This window comes from Hypanus sabinus, chromosome 7 (assembly GCF_030144855.1).
Source record: "Hypanus sabinus isolate sHypSab1 chromosome 7, sHypSab1.hap1, whole genome shotgun sequence".
NCBI lineage: Eukaryota > Metazoa > Chordata > Chondrichthyes > Myliobatiformes > Dasyatidae > Hypanus > Hypanus sabinus.
Genome location: NC_082712.1, coordinates 129,552,510 through 129,578,442, shown reverse-complemented (window position 1 = coordinate 129,578,442; position 25,933 = coordinate 129,552,510). Strand labels below are relative to the sequence as shown.

The following is a 25,933-nucleotide window of genomic DNA, read 5'->3' as shown; positions in this document are numbered from 1 at the left end:
AATTAGTACCAACCATTTTTGTTTCTAGCATTTGGAGATGTAAAGTATTACATGTGGAAACAGGTCTAAACATCTAAAGGTATACTCAAATAATAATCATTCACAGTTTTCACTGAGTGGACTAAATGTGGTGATTTAGTTCAGTTCCCATCCTGGAGTCCACAGGCCCTTTGCTTACTGGTATTGATCCATGGCATAAAAAATGGTTGGGAACCTTCGAGTTAAACAAATATGAAGGCTCAGCATGAAGAGATTAGTTCAGATCTGAAGTGAATATACCAATGGTTTATGCTGGATTATGTGTAGTATCGTCAGCAAATTTTTCCACAATAGTTTTAAAAGTAGAAGAAGGTGGATGTATTGGAAAGTGTTTAGAGACGAACAGATGATCCAGTGCAAAAAGAGTGAACTGTAAGGAGTGATTAGAGCTTTGCAAGTTTGTGTGGTTTAGAAAGGTCTTGAGAAAGGAGGATTACACCAAGGTGAAAAAACAACTAGATAATATGGATAATGCTAACTAGAACGAAAACCTGCAGCTTGCAGTGAGACGTTCATATTTCCACAGATAAATGTCACGCTTCAGAATTTCCATGTGTCTGTAGCTGACACAAATTGAATGCAGGCACTCATGGTAGCTTTTCCTCATGGAGTCTGAAGGCGTGACAGTTCCCCATCACCGAGGGTTCAGAATCTGCTGCTTGGAAATGATGCAGCAGCAACACACACAAGATGCTGGAGGAACTCTGCAGGTCAGACAGCCTCTATGGAAATGAATAAACAGTCGACGCTTTGGGCCGAGACCCTTCATCAGGACTGAAAAGCAAGGGGGAAAACGCAGTAGTAATTTTTGTACTCATACCTTTGGATAAGATCAGCTGTGAAAATGGCTACCATTGTCCAAAGAAATTTAGACTGTTTCAATTGTTTGAATTTGTTTAAATAGATTGTATTTTTTCTTTTTCAATATTTTTATTAATTGCTTGCATAGACAAATACAAAATACAATATGATATTATGTAAACAGAAACAATGTTGAAATGCCCCATATCCATGTATAGTAAGTTAACCATAATATTGAAAAGGTATATTTTATTCTAAACTAAAGCAAAATCAAAACCCCATAACAAAAAAAAGTAAAAGAGAAAAAACCACAGCTGTTTGGTTAAAAGAAAAGAAAAAAAATCTTGGACATATAGCCGTAAATTCAAACATATAGTAGCCATCATCGTTACTGAACAAGTCAAAGATTGATGAAATTAGTTCCAAAAAGGTCTCCATAATGTGAAAAAATCTAGTTTAGGTATAGAAATAGAACACCTAATCTTCTCTAGATTTAAACATGACATAACATCAATCGCCCAATGGGCATGAGCAGGCGGAGCAGCATCTTTCCATTTAAGCAACAAAACTCTCCTGGCTAAAAGGGAAGTAAAAGCCAAAATAAGCAAATCATTCAGCTTAAGAGTAAAATAACTTCCTCTAACAATGCAACAAGGCAGTCAGAGGGTGTTAAAGTAAACTTTTAAAGATTGTATTTTTAAATTTAATTGAATATGTTTAGTATTTTTAAACTGTTTCTGAATATGAGGATCTTTAATAACTGGCAAAGACAAGGGGATTCTTGTAGCTGCTTTGCTCATTGGTCTTTTCTCCTTGCTGATTTGCTGCTTGCAGGAAAGACTTTCAGATGAGAAGATCTTAACGAAAATTAGGGAAAAGTGAACATTGTTTATTTCTAGACATCACAAGTAGGAAGAATACTTGCCTCAAACAAAAGTTAACAGCTATTTGTCAGAATGTGCCAAGAGTTTTTAAATTGTGAATACTGCATGAGACTGTATAGGATTTCATAGGATTGTATTCTGTTGACTTTAATAGATTAAATATAATCTATTGAGATAGTTAAGAGAATTATTGATGCTATTTTCACTGAGGTGAGAGGTCAGAATAAGGAACCACTCATTATCTCATTATCCTAAACTTGGCTATTTACAAAAATGTCAGGAAACTCTCCTGCACGCAAAGGTACTAGAAATCTGAAATATCTTGTTGACTATCCCTAATCAGCCCCTGTCCATCCAAATACTTATATATTTGGTCCCTTAGAATACCTTCCAATAATTTACCTGGTATTGATGTCAGGCTCAAGGGCATATAATTTCCCAGCTCATTCTTTGAGCTCAATTGAAGAATGGAACAATATTAGTTATCTTCCAATCCTTCAGTGCCTCACCTGTGGCTAAGGACATTTTAAATACATACCTCTGCCAGGACCCCTGCAATTTCTGCACTGGCCTCTCACCCGGTCCGAGGGAAGACCTTGTCAGGCCTTGGGGATTTATCCACCCTAATTTGCCTCAAGACACAAGCATCTTTTCCTCTGTAATCCTTAAACGTCCATGATCTCACTGCTGGTTTGCCACACTTGTACAGACTGCATCCATCTCCCTATTATGGTCCGGTCCGGAGCCTGCATTCCGGGTCTTGATCCAGTCCGCGGACTCCGGACTCTGGGTCTTACAGCCATCCCTCCTGTCACCCTTAAGCCAAACAGGATCATCTTGGCTTAAGAAGGTGTACCTGATTCCTATCAGCTGGAAGGTGGATATAAGGGACTCTGGGACTAAGCCTAGTTGGGGGGTTGTTCTGTATGAGCTGGTTTGCCATGTTCTGAGGTGTTCTGTCTATGTTTGTTTGTTCTGGTTGTCCCGGCTTGGAGGGCCCATGGCTTCATCTGCAAGTTCTGTGAGTCAGACTTGGAGTCACCCTGGACCAAGTTCCCTCCTGATCCCTTGCCTCTGTCAGGTAGCAGGCTGGACTACCATTGCCTGGCAGGGGGATTCTGTCCCCTTCCTACCCCTCACCTCTGTTGGGTTGTGCCCACTACCTGCCCAGGTGTTCTGTGTCTTGCCTGGGTGTCTGAGTTCCTGCCTGGGAGGTGGCCCTGCCCAGGAGTATGTGGCCCACCTGTGGTCTTTGCCCCTTCCTACCCCAGCCTAGCCATGGACTCCGGGATCCAGCCTGGCCACGAACTCTCTCTGAACCCCAGGATTACCTAGCATGCCCTGTCTCTTTCGCATGCCCTGGTCTCCCCATCTGGTTCTATCCTTTAGTTATTCTTGTCCTGCCCCTAGTACTTCAGTGCCTGTGTCCTGCACTTGGGTCCAGCCTCCTGTCCCCTTGTGACTCTCTCAGGTAAATACAGATGATAAAAATCCATTTAAGCTCCCCCATCTCATTCGGCTCCTTGAATAGATGACTATTCTGATTTCAAAGAGAACCAGTTTTGTCCCTTGCTACTCTTTTGCTCATAATATGCCTGTAGAAACTCCTGGGACTCACTTTGATTGAATAGAAAATTTAAAAATTTGGGAGCATTATGTACAGACTATGAAGGAACCTGTGTTGATCTAATGGAGCAATGGAATGGGCTCCAAATGACACTGTCCCTTGATCCTTGGTTTACATTCATTTTTAAATTCCATGATAACTGTTTACAATGGTGTGGTGGAATTACAAATACAAAAGGGCATTAAACTGTAGTCAGAAAGTAAAATGGATATGTTTATTGTCTGCATGTCTTTTTGAATTCTACTGTTTCTAATAATTAATATTAACTAGCATGTCTTGTGGGATAAGAAATAACATGTGTTTGTTGTTGTCATGAACAAGTGGCTCTTCCAGAGAGTTTTCAGCTATTTTTCAGCAGGTTAGGAATCCTCTGATAATATTCGTACATGCAGGAGTAGATAGAAAGGAAAGGAGGTGTTAGTGCTTAGTTTGGCCCATTTTGACAATTGGCTTTCTTCATCACTCTTTGACGATTAACTGAGCATGCAATCTTCCCACAGGGCTGGTATGGAATCAGTGGGGAAGTATTTCTCAGCCTGCCATGTACACTAACCAGGGCTGGAGTGGTCAATGTAACTGCACCAGATCTATTGGAGGAAGATCAAGAGAAGTTACAGAACAGTGCGGCAACCCTCCAAAACTTTCTTCAACAACTAAAGATTTGAACTGCTGTTTACACAAATGTAAATAACTAACGGCAAAGAAATTGCATCTTCTTCCAGTGTTTCCAGGAAGCATCCACTCTGTGACTGGAAACTTACCCACAGCCAAATGCACTTTATATAATCATTGCCACGTAGCCTTGCTAAGCTCTAGAGTCATGGTTTGGCTCTGTTATCAGCATTTTCTGGTTGGATATAGGCTAAACAGTCCCAGAAAATGAAACCCTTCCAAAGTCTTGGCCAACATTCCTTAACTGAACATCAAGGAGCATCAATTAACTTTAACTTAGACTCCAACTCACTTTCTTCATGGGAACTTTGCAAGTTGAAAATGCCCACCACATGTGTCTACATGTCAGCAAACAGCTCTCAAAGTTACTTTATTGCTTTTATTGTAAAGATAATATATAAACTAATTCACCTCCATGCCCCCACCCTCAATCCTCTGACTCAAACGCACAACTTTGTGCCTGTGATGCTGCTAGATCATGTTTGCCCTGTATGTATCCGCCTAGCTGAGCAGTATGCGGGTAATGCCTCAGTCTAGTGGCATTTCAAACAAACATTCATCCTGGGCAACAACTGAAACACTAAGCTGAGTCTGGAACTGGGGGGGGATGGCAAACTCTGTAAACCCAATTTGAAACACATGCTGCTGCAGAAGTATTGTGAAGTGAAGATGATGTATGTTCAACCTTTGCTGTTTTATACCTTCTGGTTTCACCAACAGATTTTAATATTTTGCCCTTATTAAAATCATCCAAAACTAGTACTCTTCACACTTCTTCCACCACTGACATACCCTTCCCAATTTCATAACAGTAGTGTTTACTGAACTCACCTATCTGTACCTGTCATGCACACAATCCTTAACAAGAAAAGGACATCTACCTTCTTTCCATACAATGACAGTGCTGGGGTGCATGCTGAGTAGTTTTGCTGTACTCTCCCTCCACTGCTTCTTCTTACCTATCTTCAGACTCTCATTCAATGTACTTTCTAATTTGGACTTACTTTAGGCCTCCTCATTGTCCCAGGACTGAATCTCTAGTTATCTCATTATTGTCTTTCTTACATATTCTATAGACTATACAAAACCTGTCCCTTTAACTCATTCTTGGGCAGGCGCTTGGGATTGATGGCGATTGCTTCTATATCAGTATTGTGGGTTCTAAAGAACTGCGGATGTGTTGTGAGGTGCCGTATGGGGCAAGCAGGTGGGTAGTTTGGGAGGTGATAAGCTCCAGCTGCTTATGCAGGAGCCTCTGTGGGCTTCAAATGCATGGTACTGAGATTCTCAATATCCTTCCCAGTTCTCTTTCACCACCTCGGACAGTGGTGGGTCAGAATGTCCCAGGAATTGTATTTCAAGCAACTTTTGAGCATGTTGCACGTTGTCAAATCTTTGTCTCTGTCTACCGAGAATCTGCATGGGAAATTCCAAAGGTTTACCTTCCCAAGTGAAGACATTTCTCCTGATTTCATTTCTAAGTAACCTACCCTTTATTCTCAAACTGCACCTTCTGTTCTGAACTCCTTAAGCAGGGAACTCTTCTCTCTGCATTTAATCTATCATGCACTTTAAAAATATTGTCAGTTTCTTGTTCTTCTAATGGCTGAGGAATGCAGTCCCAGTATAATCTCTCTGTATATGGCACACTTGCCATTCCTGGAATTTTCACTGAATTCATTCCATGACAAATTCATCTTATAAGTAACAAAAACAAGGTGTGCACGGCATTCGAAGTACAGTCTCACCAAAGCGCTATACAGATGTATAATTAGACTGCCTTACTTCTGTAGTCAAACTCTTTCAAAAGAGAAGTCAATATACCATTTACCTTCCTTTATGCTCGATATCCCTACAGGTTGGCCTTAAGCGACATACATACAGAGATTTGAAACGATAGGAACGATGTAAGCATATTGTTGGAAGATGGACAAGCAACAAACTGTACCTAAATAGAAATGGCTGACGTGATTAGGCAGCCTATTCTGTTAAGCCTTTTGTCCCAGTATGATCAGACAGGTATCAAATTGATTGGGCAAAATACCTAAAGCACTAAATCTGCAAAATATAACAAATAACCATCATGCAGGTCAATCCAATGTAATTGTCAATGTCTCAAACTCATTTCTGGAATGGACTCCAATGTTCTTTATATTACTGAAGAGATAATAAATGAGAGCTAATGTGGCAATGTCAGAATTGTTTTAAATTTCAGGCTTTTGTGCCCTGCAAGACCATACAGCATCAACTAGATCGCACTGAAATAAAAAGATAGTTTATGTTGGTAATTACCAAAATTTCCTTTGTCCTCTCTCTCCAGCTCAAATACTAATATCAGAACTGATGAGATTTTGGTAAATGTCAAAACCAATAATAACACCAGAGTTTTAAGGATAGATATACAGAAGGAAAAAATAAAACTTAAAACAAATATAGATAATTAAAGAACAAAAATGTTGAATACACTACTTGCTGCACGTGGTGGTGGTAGAATTGGTTGAAAGAGGGCCGTGGCGTGAACACTTCTATCTTGGCCCCATTGCTAGAGGAACCCTCTACTGTTGTAGATCTTGCCGAATTCAACAACAGGGCGCAAAAATGTGTCCAGTTCTGGCTGGGCCATGTATTGACTGTCTGTGGACAGAATAAGAAGATTAAAGAACAAATTACCAAAAGAAAAAAGACATAAAATGACATTTGAAAATAATTGATGACTGTACTGGAATGAGTTTAAATGAATCATATATCCTTTCCAGGACAGAGATTAATTGGCATTAATGATGATTATTGTTAGGAATGTACTTGTGCCATAATCAGAACTTCTGCGCTGAGGGTAATGGGCAACTATTGTGAAAATTTCTCAAGCTGGAGAAGTGCTTGGAAGGGGAGGATACGGTTGTCATAGTCCATTTAGGTATCGGTGCTCTAGTTAGGACAAGGAAGAAGGTTCTGCTGAGGGAATTTGATTAGGTGCAGACAAAATTGAAAAGCAGAAACTTATATAATCAGCCAAAGACAAATTTAATTGGATCCAACAGATAACTGCGTGGCTCAGTGATTGGTGTGGAAGGGTTTGTGGGGTCCTGATATTGCCACTGAGAGGAGAGAGAGCTTTTGGGATGGGTGGGTGTGGGAGACAGAGAAATGGAGAATGCTAAACAGAAACAAGGAAGGAGTATATGAAGAACACGTGGGGTAATATAAAATTGTTTCTGAGAGAACACAAATTACTCAAGAGTGCACTAACAAACAGGTTCCAGGTAAGAAAAATTGTAATAAGAGAAATAAGAGCATGGAACAAAAATTGCCAAGATATCTAAAAATGTTTAAAAATATACCTATAAAGATGTTGTATCTAAATATGTGAAGTATTCATAATAAAGTGGGCAATTATTTAGTAATTGTAGCTGTATTGTCTATAATTACTATTATAGAGGAATGAGCATGGTAACTATGGCTGGAAACTCTATTAAAGAGGAAATTGGGAAACTGTTAGTGAACGATGAAATCAGAGAAATGACGGGGAAGGATATTGGTTCAGAAAATCAAGACCTCGAATCAGTTTGGGTGGAACCAAAAAATACTAAAGTGCAGAAAATATTGGTAGGAGTTTCCACAAGACTTTCAATACTAAGTTTTAATATAGGTAACAGCGTCAAATAGAAACCTGGTGATGCATGGAATCAGGATCGACTTCAATTTACTGAAAGTCTGGTCAAACCAGCTTAGCAGTAACACTGCACAGGATGAATTCCTGAGGTTTACGGAGTTACACTGAGGAGTCAACAAAGGAACTAGCTCTCCTGGATTTGGTACTGTGCCCCAGTAAAAGGCTCCTCCGAGAAAGACTGATCATGATAAAATTTTTCTTTCAAAATGAAAATTTAAGGAACATGTTCTTTCCCTGTTTATATTAATAAACTTTATATTGCAAAAAAAAACTGGTGAAACACAACATAGCTTTCCTTTGGAAGAAGTTCATTTTGATAATAAACGTTAAGAAGATGGTGTAATCGCCCACCAGAAAGTTTTGGAATAGACTGAATCATTGACTCGTGATTGCTGGTCGCGTTTGCTCTGCCAGTTTGCCAAGCTGGGAACTTGCTGCCTCCTGCGGAGTGACATCATCGTGCAGCCATTTGGGGTTACGTTGGCATGAACTGAATGTTACAGGAAACTGAGTAAGAATAAAAAGGATCTATTTTTAGGGCGTAGCAGGATGTAACTCATGGGGTACTGCAGGAACTGGTACTTGAGCTCCAGCTATTCATAATGTACAGCTAGATGAGAAAATGCAATGTAAATACTAAATTTGCCCACAGCATGAGAGTTGTGCCGTTGTGAGAAAGGTGCTTCCAGACAATTTAGATAAATTTAATTGGTGAACAAATACTTGGCAGATGCAGTAATGTGGACAAATGTGCATTATGTCCTTTGGTGGAGAAAATATTAATTTAATGGTGACAGAATGTGTTGATGTTGAAAGAAATCTCGGTGTTCTTGTCCATGAAAACAAAGTGTGCAAGTGCCGCAAAGTTAAGAGGACAAGTTATCACAGTGTCCCCAATCCATTGTTCATATAAATGGTAGAACCAGGGATTTTGATCTACATAACGGAGAAATTTTATTTGTGAATCATATGCTCATCTTTTTCACAGTCAAGCCTCAAACACATGGAAAGTTAAAGTAATTTAATTGACCAATTGACGAATCCTGTCCGTCTCCAGAGTCCCGCCCTTTCCCGGAGCTCCTCCCCCTCTTCCATGACCAACTGAGTGCTTCCGGCTGGGATCTGCGTGAACGGAAGCGGAAGCAAAAGGAAACGCAAACTGAACGGGGCAGAAAGAGTAAACAAAGCGAAAGGAGTTGAAACGATGGCGACATCCGAGGGAGTGCTGAAGAAAATGGTGTCGAAAGTAAGGAGAGGGCGATGTGGATAGGCGGCTTGAGAAAAGTGCGGTAGGAGTCTGGGCACGGAGGGGTGGGGGCAGAGTGAGCGGTAGGAACGGCGGCGGGAGGAGGGGAGCAGCAGCGGGGGGGGGGAACTATTGTGACTTTGTTTTCTTTCTTTTGAAGTATAAATACAGGGATCTCACCGTGCGAGAAATCCTAAATGTTACCTCCACCTACAAAGACCTCAAGCCGGTGAACGATTCATACGGTGAGTTATTGGGGGGCGGGGGGGGGGGAATAAAAATCAATCTGTGGTTTTCAGTAATGGTAACTTTGACTTTTCTTATGGCATGATGATTATGCGTTTTCTTTAAGCCAATGAGTTGAGATGATCCAGGAGCTGTGTAGATCATTGAATATTCGTGCATCTTGTAATTAACGCGATTGTTGATTCGTCCCCTTTCTGCAAGTGGAGTGGACTTTTGGAATTTTCTTCTGGATTATATTGCTGGCGCCTTGCAGATTGAAAATCTTTATCAAAACTCAGCTAATACGCAAAACCCGTGACAATGGAGCTTGAAAGCTATATGCTTTTTATCCCTGCTTATTCATGTATCTATCTAATGCTTCTTAAAACATTGTCTTCCTATAAGCTTCTAGCACCTTCTCTGACAATGCAATCCACGTACATACCAGTCTCTGTGTTACAAAAACACTTTTGCCTCACAGATCTTTATTTTTTTAATGTCATCTTAGACCTCTGCGCTGTACTATTTGACATTTCCACCCTGGGAAAGTATTTGACTCCCCTGTTACCAGCCAGCTTTTGGTGGTGAGAGTCCGTAATGAAGGATGCCACCATCTTCAGTCATTGTCTTTTGAAGATGTTTTTGATGGCGGGGTAACTAGAATCCTGAGTTGCTGCTGCTTTTTCCAATCCTGTGCATTGGTATCACCATACCAGAGGTGATGTAATCACTCAGAATGCTCACCCTCCACTGTACATCTGTAGAATTTGTTCAGTCTTTGGTGATATACCAAATCTTTTCAGGCTCCTAATGAAGTATGCTTGCTGGCATTCCTTCTTCATAATTGCATCAATATGTTGGACTCGGAGTAGGTCTTTAGAGATGTTGACACACAGGAGCTTGATGCTGTTCACCTTTTCCACTGTTAGACCCTCAATGAGGACTGGTGTATGTCCTAAGGCCCCCCCCCCCCCCCCCCCATTGAAGTCCACAGTCAATTCCCTGGTCTTGCTGATGTTGAGTGCAAGGTTGTTGTAGCTGTACTCATCACCATCTGAGATTCTGCCAACAATAGTTGTGTCATCGGTGAACGAAGAGAGTGCTGTCTAGCTTCACACGGAGAGAGAGGGTTGAGTAGAGTTGTTGATGCGAGCCAGTGCTGATAGTGAGGAGGACGATCCGCCCTGACTGTGGCCTCCCGATGAGGAAGTCAAAGCTCCAGTTGCAGAGGCGCAGGTTTTGAAGTTTATTGATTAGTACTGAGAGAATGATGGTGTTGAACATTGAGCCTTATTCAATAAACAGCTGACAGATGTTACCACTGCTGTTGTCCAATGCCGAATGGAGAGCCAGAGAGTGCTTCACTGTAGACCTTTTGCTTCTGTAGGTAGACCAGAACTGCACATAAAACTATAAATGCAGTCTGGCCAGAATTTTATACAGCAGCAACCTGACTTGCCAGCTTTTATGTTTGACGGCCTGACCAACAAAGGCAACAATCATTATGGGTTCCTTACCACCATAGCTGCTCTTTGTTGCCACTGTCAGGGAGTTGTGGATATGGACCCCTAGATCAGTCTGGATGTCAATGTAACCAAGTGTCCTGCCATTTACTCTATACCTTCCTCTTGCATTTGACCTTCACAATGTATCACCCCGCAATAATGCAGATTAAACCCCTGTCTTCCACAAATTTCCAGCTGATCCTTATATTCTGTGTCCTTTGACAACCATCCTCATCTCCACTTGCTAATTAGACTTCCCATGTTTTTGTTCAATATTACAAACATCAAAAGTCCCAGCACTGATCTTTCCAGATTGTCACTGGTCAGAACAACCCCCCCCCCCCCACCTCCACCGTTATCCTCTATCTTCTACAATTAATTTTGTATCCAGTTTACCAGCTCACTGGATCCCATGTGACTTAACTTTCTGGACCTGCCTATCAAGAATGCCCTTGTGAAATACTTTACAAAAATCCATGCATACAACATCCACTGCCCTGCCTTCAATCATCTTTGTCACTTCCTTAAAAAGCTCAGATCTAACTTGTGAGCAGGACCTCACACTGACTATTTCTAATAACTACATACTTTTCCAAATTAGAGTCCTGTCCCTACGAATCTTTTCCAATAATTTTCCTACCTTGACCTGCAATTATCCCTGTTGCCCTTCTTAAACAGAGGAACAAATTTGACTACTTTCCAGTCTTCTGGGACTTTAGGATACAAAAATCTCTCTCAAAGCTCCAACATTCTCCTCCTTCATCTCAGTCCAATATCCTGTGGCAGACTCCATCAAGGCATGGGGGCTTGTGCATTTTAATGTTTTTTGGGACATCAGTCTTTTAGCATCAATATGGCCTAGAATATCAACATGCCCCACCCTGATATCACCACTATCTATGTTCTTCTTCTTTATGAATATTAATGCAGAGTGCCCCTACCAACTTCGTCTGGCTCCACACATAAATTCTTTGTCTTGAGTGGCCCTTCTCTTTCCCTATCTTCCCTCTTATTCTTAATATACGTATGGAATACCTTGGGATTCTCCCAATTCAAATTGCAGCATCTCGGATCGCAAGACCCTGCAGCAGATAGTGAGGTCAGCTGAGAAGATAATCAGGGTCTCTCTTCCAGCCATCACGGACATTTACACTACATGCTGCATCCACAAAGGAAACAGCATTATGAAGGACCCCATGCACCCCTCATACGATCTCTTCTTCCTCCTGCAGTCTGGGAAAAGGCTCTGAAGCATTCGGGCTCTCAACCAGACTATGTAACAGTTTCTTCCCCCAAGCTATCAGACTCCTCAATACCCGAAGCCTGGACTGACACCTTGACCTACTGTCCTGTTTGTTTATTGTAATACTTGCACTGTTTTTGTGCACTTTATGCAGTCCAGTGTAGGTCTGTAGTCTAGTGTAGCTTTCTCTGTGTTGTTTTTTTTATTATGTAGTTCAGTCTAGTTTTTGTACTGTGTCATGTATCACCATGGTCCTGAAAAATGTTGTCTCATTTTCACTATGCACTGTACCAGCAGTTATGGTCGAAATGACAATAAAAGTGACTTGACTTGGAAAAAAAAATCCTAATTGCCATTATAAGTTTCATCGCACTTTTTAGACATGAACTTTCCTTGGTTCTATCCTGCTTCCCTTCTGCTCCTCAAGGGTCTGAGCCAATTTTGGTATATGTCTCATTTTTCTTTTTAACTAAATTAACAATATCTATGCAAGCACGAGGAAATCTGCAGATGCTGGAAATTCAAGCAACACACACAAAACGCTGGTGGAATGCAGCAGGCCAGGCAGCATCTATAGGAAGAAGTACAGTCGCTGTTTCAGGCTGAGACCCTTTGTCAGGACTAACTGAAAGAAAAGATAGTAAGAGAGTTAGTCCTGATGAAGGGTCTTGGCCTGAAACATCAACTATGATTCTTCCTATAGATGCTGCCTGGCCTGCTGTGTTCCACCAGCATTTTGTGTGTGTTGTAACAATATGGTTATTGATGAAGTGGGAGCCATCACTCTTCATGAGTTTTGGCAAGATATGTTTGATCTTTTAATCAGTTTGTGCACAGGGTGTAGAAATTACTGTTAGTGCCACGTGAACTAGTCACATCCTGTAGATCAGCAAGGGAAGCATTTTTTCCTCACTACAAGTTTGATCACTCAAATGGAAATCTCATCTCCTTAATGTGGTGTGAACCATTGTATTTAATTCCTATCAAAGTGGGATTGTATACTACTTGTATTTTAATTGTAAAAAAAGCAAGTTTTCTAAAGCAAGAAACTTGAGGAAAAAGTGTTTTGAAAGCACTTTAAAATAATTTTCACTTAATGCAAGCATGGAATTTCAAACATTGGGAATTATGTTTAATTTAACCAGAGACAATTCAAGAACACTCACATCTTGGACAGGTTGACCCTTGTCTTCTGAATTGTTCTCACAATTTCAAAATCAGTTATAAAATGGCAGATTAAAATCACACAGCAAGAGACCACTTGCACCATCACTGACCTGTGGCCCATCACTGAAGAATGGCCCAGTTCAGTCTACTGCTTGGCTCTTTCCCCATGCAGCAACAATTAATTTGTTCTGTCAGTGTAATTGTGAACAGATCAGGTCCTCTCACTGCTGTGAGGTGTGATATAAATCCCTTCATATAATTAAGCCATTCCTCTGCACTGTTTCTCAGCCTTCAATATTTTCTAGTGCTTTGTGCTCAGAATTGGCCACATGATCTCATCTGCAGCCTAGTGAATGTTTTATAAAGATTTTGCGCAAACTTTGCTGCCAAGTTGAGCTTACTGTCAAATGCACAAGTACACGTATGCAGAATGTGCCGTGAAAAGCTTGCTTGTGGCAGCAACAGGGGTGCAGCATTCACAAGGAAAACATAAATTATACAAGGATATACAGCAGTCTCCTGTGATGCTGTACTCAGGTTGATTCAGGAAAAGGGAAGTAGCTGATCTTGAACCTGGTGGTGTGGGGCCTTTAGGCTTCTGTACCTCCTGCCTGATGGTAGCTGTGAGATGAGGGCATGACCAAGTGGTCAGGATCTGTGATGGGGAGTGCTGCCTTTCCGTTAGGGAAATTAATTTCCTAAAGAAATTCGATCAAGGTTGACTGCAAGTAAATTAGAGTGGAGCCTCTAACAGTGTGTTTCGAACTCCAAATAATACAGAGAGCACGACTCCTTTTATGCAAGTACAGATCCATTGCAAAAGCAAAGGCAGTTTGATTAACCTTGTGAATTGGAAACAGTAAGCGAGGTTCAAGTGCAGTTATCTTGTGAGAAACTATACTCATAGCAACAGCCAAAAATCAAAAAATTAAGTTCTGTGTACAACTTTGTATTAACAGTTTGTCTCATATCCTTGTCTAATTCTTACAAGATAAACAATTAAGTATTTATTCACAGATCCGCCAAAACTCCGCCATCCTTGGCTCATCAGTACTGTCTGTTGGATGGTTTATTGCACACATCTGATTTTCTCTTGAACTGATTGCCTTGTTCGGCTATTCCAGTTGAGGAACAATTAGGGATGTTCATATTGTGTGAAACTGAGTTGTGATTCGAAAACAGGAGTAAAGGCAATTGAAATGTACTGACATTGGTACAAAGTGCTGGTATAATTCATAAGCTGTCAACTTCCCCATTTTACTGGGTTACCTTACTGAATTTAATATTCTTTGATTGTTTCTTTTCTACATTTGTACACATGAATTATTATTGTTTGTACTTGTGTGTAAAAACTTTGTGTGTACTTTAACTTCCATCATACAGATCTATTCCATTTGGAATAGTTCACTGGTTCTCATTTAGGGCCATTTATCAAAAGTGAAATGTATAAATTGGAAAGCAATGTCCTGTTCTAGTATTCACTTGATTTGCTCTTAAATGTGAGTTGAACTAGGTCACAAATGTGAAAGCTTTTTCAGTTTCTTACCATGAGCTGCTCTGACACTCAGTGCTGCCACTACTTGTGCTGACGCTCTTTGCTGCACCAGATGGCATGGTTTCATTACATACTGATGAAGCTGAGTGGCCTTTCCATTAACACTTGTGATTGATTTTGTTTTCCCTTTCTGGTTTCAGTATTCAACAATGGTAATTCACAGGAGCTGATGAGTCTCACCGGGACGATCCCAGTTAGCTACAGAGGTAAGAAAGGAATTATGAGCAATTGTGGAAGTGGGACATTGAAGGAGTGGAGATTTGAGGCTTTGACTCGAGAGATTCTGGCAGTTTTGGCAGTTGGACTGTGCAATCAAGTCAATCAAGATATGAAAAGCTCAGCAGAAAGCCGTTGATTAGACAATCAAGATTTGAATAGCTCAGACTCAGCAAAAAGCAGCTGATTGGGCAATCGAGGTCAGGTGACCAAGCAGTTTGAAAAGTTCAAACAAATAAATAGAGGGTTACCTTAAGTGGAACGGCCTGTGGAAAGTGGCCAGTGAGTGAGTGGGCCAGTGAAGGATTTGAGGCTTTGACTCGAGAGGCTTCGGCGAGCAGAGGCTGAGGACGAGCTTCACTCCAAGTGAGGTAAGGCTGGGTAAGTTCCTTTCAAAGGAGAAAGTTTCAAAAGTTGAGGCAAGTATTGGGTAGGTCATGGCAGCTGAGATTGGCCCCGTGGTTTGTTCATCCTGCAGCATGTGGGAAATCAGGGATACTTCCAGTGTCCCTGACAACTGTGTGCAGGAAGTGTGTCCTGCAGCTTCTGGCAGACCGCATTGAGCGTCTGGAGCTGCGATTGGATTCATACTGGAGCATCTGCGATGCTGAGAAAATCGTGAATAGCACATTCAGTCAGTCGGCCACACCGCAGGTAAAGGCTACACAGGCAGAAAGGGAAGAGGTGGCCACTAGACAGCGTAGCAGTAGGCAGGTAGTGCAGAAGTCCCCTGAGGTCATCTCCCTCCTAAACAGATATACTGTTTTGGATACTGTTGGGGGAGATGTCTCACCAGGGGAAGGCAGCAGCAGCTGAGTTCATTGCACCATGGGTGGCTGTGCGGCACAGGAGGGAAGGAAAAGGAGTGGGAGAGCTATAGTGATAGGGGATTCGATTGTAAGGGGAATAGATAGGCGTTTCTGCAGCCGCAAACAAGACTCCAGGATGGTATGTTGCCTCCCTGGTGCAAGGGTCAACAATGTCTCTGAGCAGCTGCAGGACATTCTGGAATGGGAGGGTGAACAGCCAGTGGTCGTGGTGCACATAGTTACCAACGATATAGGTAAAAAATGGGATGAGGTCCTACAAGGTGAATTTAGGGAGTTAGGAGATAAACTAAAAAGAAGGACCACAAAGGGTAATAATCCCTGGATTACTACCAGTGCCACGTGCTAGTCAGAGTAGAAATAGGAGGATATTTCAGATGAATACGTGGCTTGAAAAATGATGCGAGGAGGGGGGATTCAAATTTCTGGGGCATTGGAACCAGTTCTGGGGGAGGTGGGACCGGTATAAACAGGACGGTCTGCACCTGGGCTGGACTGGAACCAATGTCCCAGGGGGAGCATTTGCTACTGCTGTTCAAGAGGCTTTAAACTAATATGGCAGGGGATGGGAACAAGTGCAGAGAGACAGAGGGGTATAAAATGAGGGTAGAAGCAAAAAGTAGTAAGGTGAAAAGTAAAAGTGGCAGGCAGGCAAATCCAGGGCAAAAAGAGCCACTTTTCAACATAATTGTATAAGGGCTAAGAGTGTAAAAACAAGCCTGAAGGCTTTGTGTGTCAATGTGAGGAGCATTCGTAACAAGGTGAATGAATTGAATGTGCAGATAGTTATTAATGAATATGATGTAGTTGGGATCACAGAGACATGGCTCCAGGGTGACCAAGGATGGGAGCTCAACATCCAGGGATATTCAATATTCAGGAGGGATAGACAGGAAAGAAAAGGAAGTGGGATAGCATTGCTGGTTAGAGAGGAGATTAACACAATAGAAAGGAAGGACATTAGCCTGGAGGATGTGGAATCGATATGGGTAGAGCTGCATAACACTAAGGGGCAGAAAACGCTGGTGGGAGTTGTGTACAGGCCACCTAACAGTAGTAGTGAGGTTGGGGATGGCATTAAACAGGAAATTAGAAATGCATGCAGTAAAGGAACAGTAGTTGTAATGGGTGACTTCAATCTCCATATAGATTGGGTGAACCAAAATGGTAAGGGTGCTGAGGAAGAGGATTTCTTGGAATGTATGCGGGATGGTTTTCTGAACCAACATGTCGAGGAACCAACTAGAGAGCAGGCCATTCTAGATTGGGTATTGAGCAATAAGGAAGGGTTAGTTAGCAATCTTGTCGAGCGAGGCCCCTTGGATAAGAGTGACCATAATATGGTGGAATTCTTCATTAAGATGGAGAGTGACATAGTTAATTCTGAAACAAAAGTTCTGAACTTAAAGAAGGGTAACTTTGAAGGTATGAGACGTGAATTAGCTAAGATAGACTGGCAAATGATACTTAAAGGGTTGACGGTGGATATGCAATGGCAAGCATTTAAAGATCTCGTGGATGAACTACAACAATTGTTCATCCCAGTTTGGCAAAAGAATAAACCAGGGAAGGTAGTGCACCCGTGGCTGACAAGGGAAATTAGGGATAGTATCAAGTCCAAAGAAGAAATATAAATTAGCAAAAAAAAAGCGGCACACCTGGGGACTGGGAGGAATTCAGAGACCAGCAGAGGAGGACAAAGGGCTTAATTAGGAAAGGGAAAAAAGATTATGAGAGAAAGCTGGCAGGGAACATAAAAACTGACTGTAAAAGCTTTTATCGAATATGTGGAAAGAAAAAGATTGGTCAAGCCAAATGTAGGTCCTTTACAGTCAGAAACAGGTGAATTGATCATAGGGAACAAAGACACGGCAGACCAATTGAATAACTACTTTGGTTCTGTCTTCACTAAGGAGGACATAAAAAATCTTCTGGAAATAGTAAGGGACCGAGGGTCTAGTGAGATGGAGGAACTGAGGGAAATACATGTTAGTAGGGAAGTGATGTTAGTTAATTGAAGAGATTAAAGGCAGATAAATCCCCAGGGCCAGATGGTCTACATCCCAGAGTGCTTAAGGAAGTAGCCCAAGAAATAGTGGATGCATTAGTGATAATTTTTCAAAACTCCTTAGTTCTGGATTAGTTCCTGAGGATTGGAGGGTGGCTAATGTAACCCCACTTTTTAAAAAAGGAGGGGGAGAGAAACCGGGGAATTATAGACCAGTTAGTCTGACATCGGTGCTGGGGAAAATGCTAAAGTGGGTTATCAAAGATGTGATAACAGCACATTTGGAAAGAGGCAAAATCATCAGACAAAGTCAGCATGGATTTGTGAAAGGCAAATCATGTCTGACGAATCTTATAGAATTTTTTGAAGATGTAACTAGTAGAGTGGATGGGGAGAGCCAGTGGATGTGGTATATTTGGATTTTCAAAAGGCTTTTGACAAAGTCCCACACAGGAGATTAGTGTGCAGACTTAAAGCACACGGTATTGGGGGTATGGTATTGATGTGGATAGACAATTGGTTGGCAGACAGGAAGCAAAGAGTGGGAGTAAACGGGACCTTTTCAGAATGGCAGGCAGTGACTAGTGGGGTACCGCAAGGCTCAGTGCTGGGACCCCAGTTGTTTACAATATATATTAATGATTTAGACAAGGGAATTAAATGCAGCATCTCCAAGTTTGCAGATGACACGAAGCTGGGCGACGGTGTAAGCTGTGAGGAGGATGCAGGGTGACTTGGATAGGTTAGGTGAGTGGGCAAATTCATGGCAGATGCAATTTAATGTGGTTAAATGTGAGGTTATCCACTTTGGTTGCAAGAACAGGAAAACAGATTATTATCTGAACGGTGGCCAATTAGGAAAAGGGGAGGTGCAACGAGACCTGGGTGTCATTGTACACCAGTCATTGAAGATGGGCATGCAGGTATAGCAGGTGGTGAAAAAGGCAAATGGTATGTTGGCATTCATAACAAAAGGATTTGAGTATAGGAGCAGGGAGGTTCTACAGCAGTTGTACAAGGCCTTGGTGAGACCGCACCCAGAATATTGTGTGCAGTTTTGGTCCCCTAATCTGAGGAAAGACATTCTTGCCATAGAGGGAGTACAGAGAAGGTTCACCAGATTGATTCCTGGGATGGCAGGACTTTCGTATGAAGAAAGAATGGATCGACTAGGCTTATACTCACTGGAATTTAGAAGATTGAGGGGGGATCTTATTGAAACGTATAAAATTCTAAAGGGATTGGACAGGCCAGATGCAGGAAGATTGTTTCCGATGTTGGGGAAGTCCAGAACAAGGGGTCACAGTTTAAGGATAAAGGGGAAGCCTTTTAGGACCGAGATGAGGAAAAACTTCTTCACCCAGAGAGTGGTGAATCTGTAGAATTCTCTGCCACAAGAAACAGTTGCGGCCGGTTCATTGGCTATATTTAAGAGGAAGTTAGCTATGGCCCTTGTGGCTAAAGGGATCGGGGGTATGGAGAGAAAGCAGGTACAGGGTTCTGAGTTGGATGATCAGCCATGATCATACTGAATGGTGGTGCTGGCTCGAAGGGCTGAATGGCCTACTCCTGCACCTATTTTCTATGTTTCTAACTGTTTGACTACTTTATCTTTGCAGGCAATATGTACAATATCCCCGTATGTCTCTGGTTACTGGACTCCTACCCTTACAATCCACCGATCTGCTTTGTAAAACCCACTAGCAGCATGATGATCAAAACCGGAAAGCATGTTGATGCCAATGGGAAGATCTACCTCCCGTATCTGCATGAGTGGAAACATGTGAGTATCACAGATTTTAAATAAGGCCATTATCGTCCACAGAAGAGGGAAATATTAGCAGCCAAGATCTCTGGAAAAATGGATGTTAGCGGATTGCCCCCAGAGAGTGTCAGGCTGACAGCCGGCTTGGTTAAAGGTGGAAGATGTTAGATTGGGGATTCTTGGATGCAAGGATTCAAGATTTTAAATGACATTTCCAGAGCACATGTAAAGGAGAATTAATTAATTGTTTCTCCAGATCAGATGCAGCACAAAAAAACCCACAATAAGATAAAGAATATAATAATAATAAACACAATCATGTAAATTCCATTTAATTGGAACGCACCAAGACCAGTACATTTTGGCCCAAAATTAACTGAAGTTTAATGGAAGTGGCTAAAAGTGTATAAAAAAAGACAAATTGAGTAACAAATTATGTATTTCAATAACATACAGAACACATTAGAGCAGTACCAATGCTACTACACTACTAAAAACTGTTTATTAATTTCTAGTACCAATTGATGGAGGATGGATACCAATCTGTGTCACATTCTTTTGACTGTAAATTAACCAAATCAGTGCTGTCATCCAGTGCAGATAATAGACTGCCTTCCTACAATGCTTTCAATGATTGCATCCTCCAAATCTTCATTTTAATTCTTATGTATAAGATGAGTGAGTCGATACCTTCAAATTCTTCATAGCTTTGACTTGTTGAAGTAGTGAAATTGTCTCCTTTCCACTCCTGGCTGTTTCTGCTATCTCCAATCCTGAATGCTTGAAACCACAGTGAGCAAAATAGTTCTGAGTTGGAGTTGCCTTATTTCTCACCAACTATCAATGACAAATTGCTGTTTTTTTTGGGACACAAATGCAAGCATCTGACGCTATTTAAAAACTGTTCAATCAGAGTACAGTGTTGTGTCTAATGGCCGCAGAAGTCATATGAGTGACACTAGTTAGAAACTGTTTCGCAGCAGTCATAGAACATAGAACATTTCAGCACAGAAACAGGCCTTTTGGCCCTTCTTGGATGTGCCGAACTATTTTCTGCCTAGTCCCACTGATCTGCTCCCGGGCCATATCCCTCCAAACCCCTCTCATCCATATACCTGTCCAAGTTTTTCTTGTATGTCAAAAGTGAGCCCACATTCACCACTTCATCTGGCAGCTCATTCCACACTCCCACCCCTCTCTGTGTGAAGAAGCCCCCCTAATGTTCCCTTTAAACTTTCCCCCTTCACCCTTAACCCATGACCTCTCGTTTTTTTTCTCCCCTAGCCTCAGTGGAAAAAGCCTGCTTGCATTCACTCTATCTGTACCCATCATAATTTTATATACCTCTATCAAATCTCCCCTCATTCGCCTACACTCCAGGGAATAAAGTCCTAACCTATTCAACCTTTCTCTGTAATTCAGTTTCTCAAATGCCGGTAACATCCCTGTAAATCTTCTCTGCACTCTTTCAACCTGTATAATATCCTTCCTGTAATTAGGTGACCAAAATTGCACACAATACTCCAAATACGGTCTCACCAATGTCTTATACAATCTCACCATTACATTCCAACTCTTATACTCAATACTTTGATTTATAAAGGCCAATGTACCAAAAGCTCTCCTTATGAACCTATCCACCTGTGATGCCACTTTTAGGGAATTATGTATCTGTACTCCCAGATCCCTCTGTTCTACTGCATTCCTCAGTGTCCTACCATTTACCTTGTATGTTCTACCTTGGTTTGACCTTCCTAAGGGCAATATCTCACACTTGTCCGCATTAAGCTCCATCTGCCATTTTTCAGCCCATTCATCCAACTGGTCCAAATCCCTCTGCAAGCTTTGAAAACCTTCCTCACTCTCCAATATACCTCCAATCTTTGTATCATCAACAAATTTGCTGATCCAATTTGCCACATTATCATCCAGATCATTGATATAGATGACAAATAACAATGGACCCAGCACTGATCCCTGTGGCACACCACTAGTCACAGGCCTCCACTCAGAGAAGCAATCCTCCACTACCACTCTCTGGCTTCTTCCATTGAGCCAATGTCTAATCCAATTTACTACCTCTCCATGTATACCTCGCGACTGAATCTTCCTAACTAACCTCGCATGCGGGACCTTGTCAAAGGCCTTACTGAAGTCCATGTATACAACATCCACTGCCTTCCCTTCATCCACTTTCCTGGTAACTTCCTCAAAAAATTCTTAATAGATTGGTTAAACTGGACCTACCACGCACAAAGCCATGCTGACTTTTTCTAATAAGTAAGTCCCTGTCTATCCAAAGACTTGTAGATCCTATCTCTCAGCATTCCTTCCAATAATTTGCCTACTACTGATGTCAAACTTACTGGCCTATAATTTCCCGGCTTTTTGAGCTTTTATTAGACAACGGAACTGCATGAGCTATCCTCTTCCATGACCTTGTTTCCATTGTTACGAACCCTGTACCTGGGTCACTTACCAGCAAAGATGGAGAGGTCCGTTGAAGTCTGATGGTACTATTTTTAACAATATTTATTAGTAAAAAAAATTACACAAAAATAATATCAATGCAAATATACAAATAATATATGTCGTCAATGCTAAATCTAAAAGTGCTGATATAATAATAACCAATTAGAAATAAGCTCTATCGTTGTCTGGGGGTAATGTATTGTCCGATGGAAATATAAAGTTCACTCAGTTCATGCAGGCTGCTGCCGTTGGGGACCGCTGTGGAGAGAGAGAGAGAGAGAGATTTGGAGAAAAAACTTGCTGACTTTTATGATTTCGATCCATCGGGAGTCTCGTTGTCGTGGCCTTTCACTTGTGGCCTCTCCTTTAGCTAAACCATTCTTCCGTGATGAGCCCGCCACCCAGGCAAGGGATAATGCACACGAGCTCTCACTGGCCTTCGCTATAAAAAGCTATCACGGGATTTCTAGCGTTTCTCCTGGTGCGTCTAAAGGGGTTGTTCCCCTGACCCTCTTTTATCCTTACTTACGGGGTCTCAGATGTCAATCAGGTTGGGATGACGCAATCCCTCAACCAGACCACTCTGGTTGTCCCCTGAGGGGTTTCAATGAACAGTACAGTACTCAATACACAATTCCGTCTCCAAGAGACAATGGCTGTTATCAGTGGTTCTGTTCCGCTGAGGCCAGGACACATTCCAAACCCTGTGTATTCCGTGTGTCTCCCTCTCATTTCTTGGGTCCCAGACCCGAATTAATAGCGATCTTGCGATTCTCAAAAAGGACGGGGTGACTTTGTACCCTTCGGCCCCTCAGAATTGCTTCACATTCATAACACCATAGTTTCCATTCCAGTTTCCTTAGTAAATACAGATGCAAAAAACCCATTTAGTATCTCTCCCATTTCTTTTGGCTCCATACATAGCCGACCACTCTGATCTTCAAGAGGACTAATTTTATCCCTTACTATCCTTTTGCTCTTAACATACCTGTAGCTCTTAGGATTATCCTTCACCCTGACTGCCAAAGCAACCTCGTGTCTTTTTGCTTTCCTGATTTCTTTCTTGAGTATTATACATGTTATACATCTCTCTCTTTTTCAGAGTTCCAATATCCCTTGAGAACCAAGGTTCCTTATTCTTATTCATTTTGCCTTTAACCCTGACAGGAATATAGAAACTCTGCACTCTCAAAATTTCTCCTTTGATGGCCTCCCATTTACCAAACACATCCTTGCCAGAGAACAACCTGTCCCAATCTACGTTTTTTAGATCCTTTCTTATTTCTTCAAATTTGGCCTTTTTCCAGTTTAGAACTTCAACCCAAGGACCAGATCTATCTTTATCCATGACCAAGTTGAAACTAATGGCGTTATGATCACTGGAACCGAAGTGTTCCCCTACACACACTTCTGTCACCTGTCCTAACTCATTTCCTAATAGGAGATCTAATATTTCATCCTCCCTAGTTGGTACATCTATATATTGATTTAGAAAACTTTCCTGAACACATTTCACAAACACTAACCCATCTAGACCTTTAACAGTATGGGAGTCCCTATCAATGTGTGGAAATTAAAATCCCCTACAATCACAAATTTCCGTCTCCTGCTGTTGTCTGTTATCTCTCGGCAGATTTGCTCCTCCAGTTCTCGCTGACTATTGGGTGGTCTATAATACTACTCTATTAATGTGGTCATACCTTTCCTGTTTCTCAGCTCCACCCATATGGCCTCGGCAGACAAGCGCTCTAATCTGTCCTGCCGAAGCACAGCTGTAATATTTTCCCTGACTAGCAAAGCCACTCCCCCGCCCCCCACCCTTCATCCCTCTGCCTCTATCACATCTGAAACATCGGAACTGTGGAACATTAGTTGCCAGTTCTGCCCCTCCTGTGGCCACGTTTCAGTAATGGTTATGATACCATAATTCCATGTGTCAATCCAGGCCCTCAGCTCGTCTGCCTTCCCCACAATACTTGCATTGAAATATACACACCTCAGAAGATTATTACCACCACACACAACCTTACTATTTGTGACTTTGCATGAATTACTAACATCATTTATTTTTACCCCCGTTTCACTACCTACTCTGGCACTCTGGTTCCCATCCCCCTGCAAATCTAGTTTAAACCCTCCCCAATAACACTAGCAAACCTCCCTGCAAGTATATTGGTCCCCTTGTAGTTCAGGTGTAACCCGTCTCTCCTGCCCCAGGTCCCACCTGTCCCAGAAGAGGTCCCAATGATCTAGAAATCTCAGGTCAGCAAGAGATGCTCATGGAGTGAGCACTGTTTCAGATTCGCTTAATAACCTATACTTTTCTTAACCTATGATCACCCTTATTTAACTTACTTTTACCTACACCAAAAGATTCTTGCTACTTTTCTGGACTTATCTTTTAGAGTTTATTGTGAATTTTTGAAGAAATGAATACAGAAATGGTTCTTAGATCTAAAGGGCGAGAACCTGGGAAAGATCCTAACAGGAACAGGAAGAAGAAAAAGACCGATCCTAAGCGCACTGAATTGACTTATGAAATATTATCGGAGGTTTTAAATGAAAAATTTGAAGAACAACGACAAATTTTCAAACAAGATATAAAGGCTTTTCAAGATTATATGGATAAGACTGATTCAGTAGTTAACCAGCAGCAAGTTTTAATCACAACTTTGCAAGAGGATGCTCGGAAGCGAGACTTGATAATTGAAAAACTGGAGCAGAAATTACTTTCAACGATTAAACAGGTGGAAACACTTAAAGCCAAGAGTGTCGACTTTGAGAATCGGTCCAGAAGACAGAACTTACGCATACTTGGTCTCCCGGAAGGTATTGAACAAGGGGACCCCTCGAAGTACTTTGCTCAACTTTTAAAGGATGCGTTCCGTTCTGTATTCCCAGACAGTCCTCCATTACTCGATTGCGCTCACAGAATTATGCGTCATTCACCAAGTGCTTCAGCTAAACCACCGGTTGTAATTGTCCGATTTCATTATGTGCATGTTAAAGAGCAACTTATTCGTGTGGCTCGGCGTGTTGGGATGGTCAAATTTCAAGATCACAATTTTCGATTAGTGGAAGACTTTAGTCCAGAAGTAATGAAAGCAAGGCTTCTTTTTAAACCTCTGATGTCCGAATGTTATGAGAAAAATCTAAAACCTGCGCTCTTATACCCTGCGAAGCTCAGAATCTCGCCTTTGAATGTACCTCGGCATGTTTTCCTTTCTACATCTGAAGCGAGGAGCTTTTTGAATGAGAACTTCCCTAACTTCCCTCATCTCTAATGAATGAGTGATTTTGATCGTGCAAGATGGTTTTTGTTTCCAAAACCAGATTTTGTTTCTGGCTATTGGTGTAGGTTTACTCTATATTTTATACTCTAATTGAAGTTTTTTTTTTTGACATACTAATCTTTTTATTTTACTTACTTCAACTACTGTACTTTATTTTTGGTCATTATTATTAATCCGAAGGTGAATTTTTTTTTACTAAGATGGCAGTTTCTTCTCTAAAATATTTTTGGCTTTTTTTTTCGATTTTGACATTTCTTTTTCTCTCGTCTTCTTCCTATAATGCATTTCTTATCACAGTTTACATTTTTTTTTTGGTTTGTTTGGGTTTTAACCCGATTTATAAGTTACTAGTGATTATATTCTTTTTGATTTTCTTACTATCAATTATATTAAGAAGTTTGGTTTTAGTATTGTGATTATTATTTCTTTAGAGTTTGGATGGATCTTTTTTTTTTATCCTTTATATACGGAGTTGTCTTCTGCTGATATGGGGGTAGATTTAGTTTCATCTGTCCTTTTTCCCAGCCGTTTCCTGGCTGGGGTGATCTTTTTCCCTCTTGGGTGGGGGGTGGTTTTTTTTTCCCTAAATCTTATGTTCCTTATTTCAGTTTGTTTTAGTTTCTTCATTTGGGCTGATTTTAAACCACTAAAATGCCCGCGATGTCGTCGCTTCCGGGTCCGCCCCTTATTTTTGTTCCTCTTCCGGGTGCATGAGTTC

The 25,933-nt window shown here is 41.4% G+C and overlaps 2 protein-coding genes across 2 annotated transcripts in view; both read left to right on the top strand.

Annotated features, from left to right (window-relative positions):
* uevld (UEV and lactate/malate dehyrogenase domains) overlaps nt 1–7,424 on the top strand; it is a 32,181-nt gene extending 24,757 nt beyond the window's left edge. The window contains exon 12 of the mRNA XM_059975593.1: nt 3,852–7,424. Coding sequence (XP_059831576.1) covers nt 3,852–4,016 — 165 coding nt within the window. The 3' untranslated portion in view covers nt 4,017–7,424. The remainder of the gene's footprint in view (nt 1–3,851) is intronic.
* An 830-nt stretch (nt 7,425–8,254) lies between these two features.
* tsg101a (tumor susceptibility 101a) overlaps nt 8,255–25,933 on the top strand; it is a 39,400-nt gene continuing 21,721 nt past the window's right edge. Inside the window, exons 1-5 of the mRNA XM_059975590.1 lie at nt 8,255–8,271; nt 8,751–8,939; nt 9,100–9,184; nt 14,775–14,840; nt 19,305–19,468. Of these exons, the coding sequence (XP_059831573.1) occupies nt 8,898–8,939; nt 9,100–9,184; nt 14,775–14,840; nt 19,305–19,468 (357 nt within the window). The 5' untranslated portion in view covers nt 8,255–8,271; nt 8,751–8,897. The remainder of the gene's footprint in view (nt 8,272–8,750; nt 8,940–9,099; nt 9,185–14,774; nt 14,841–19,304; nt 19,469–25,933) is intronic.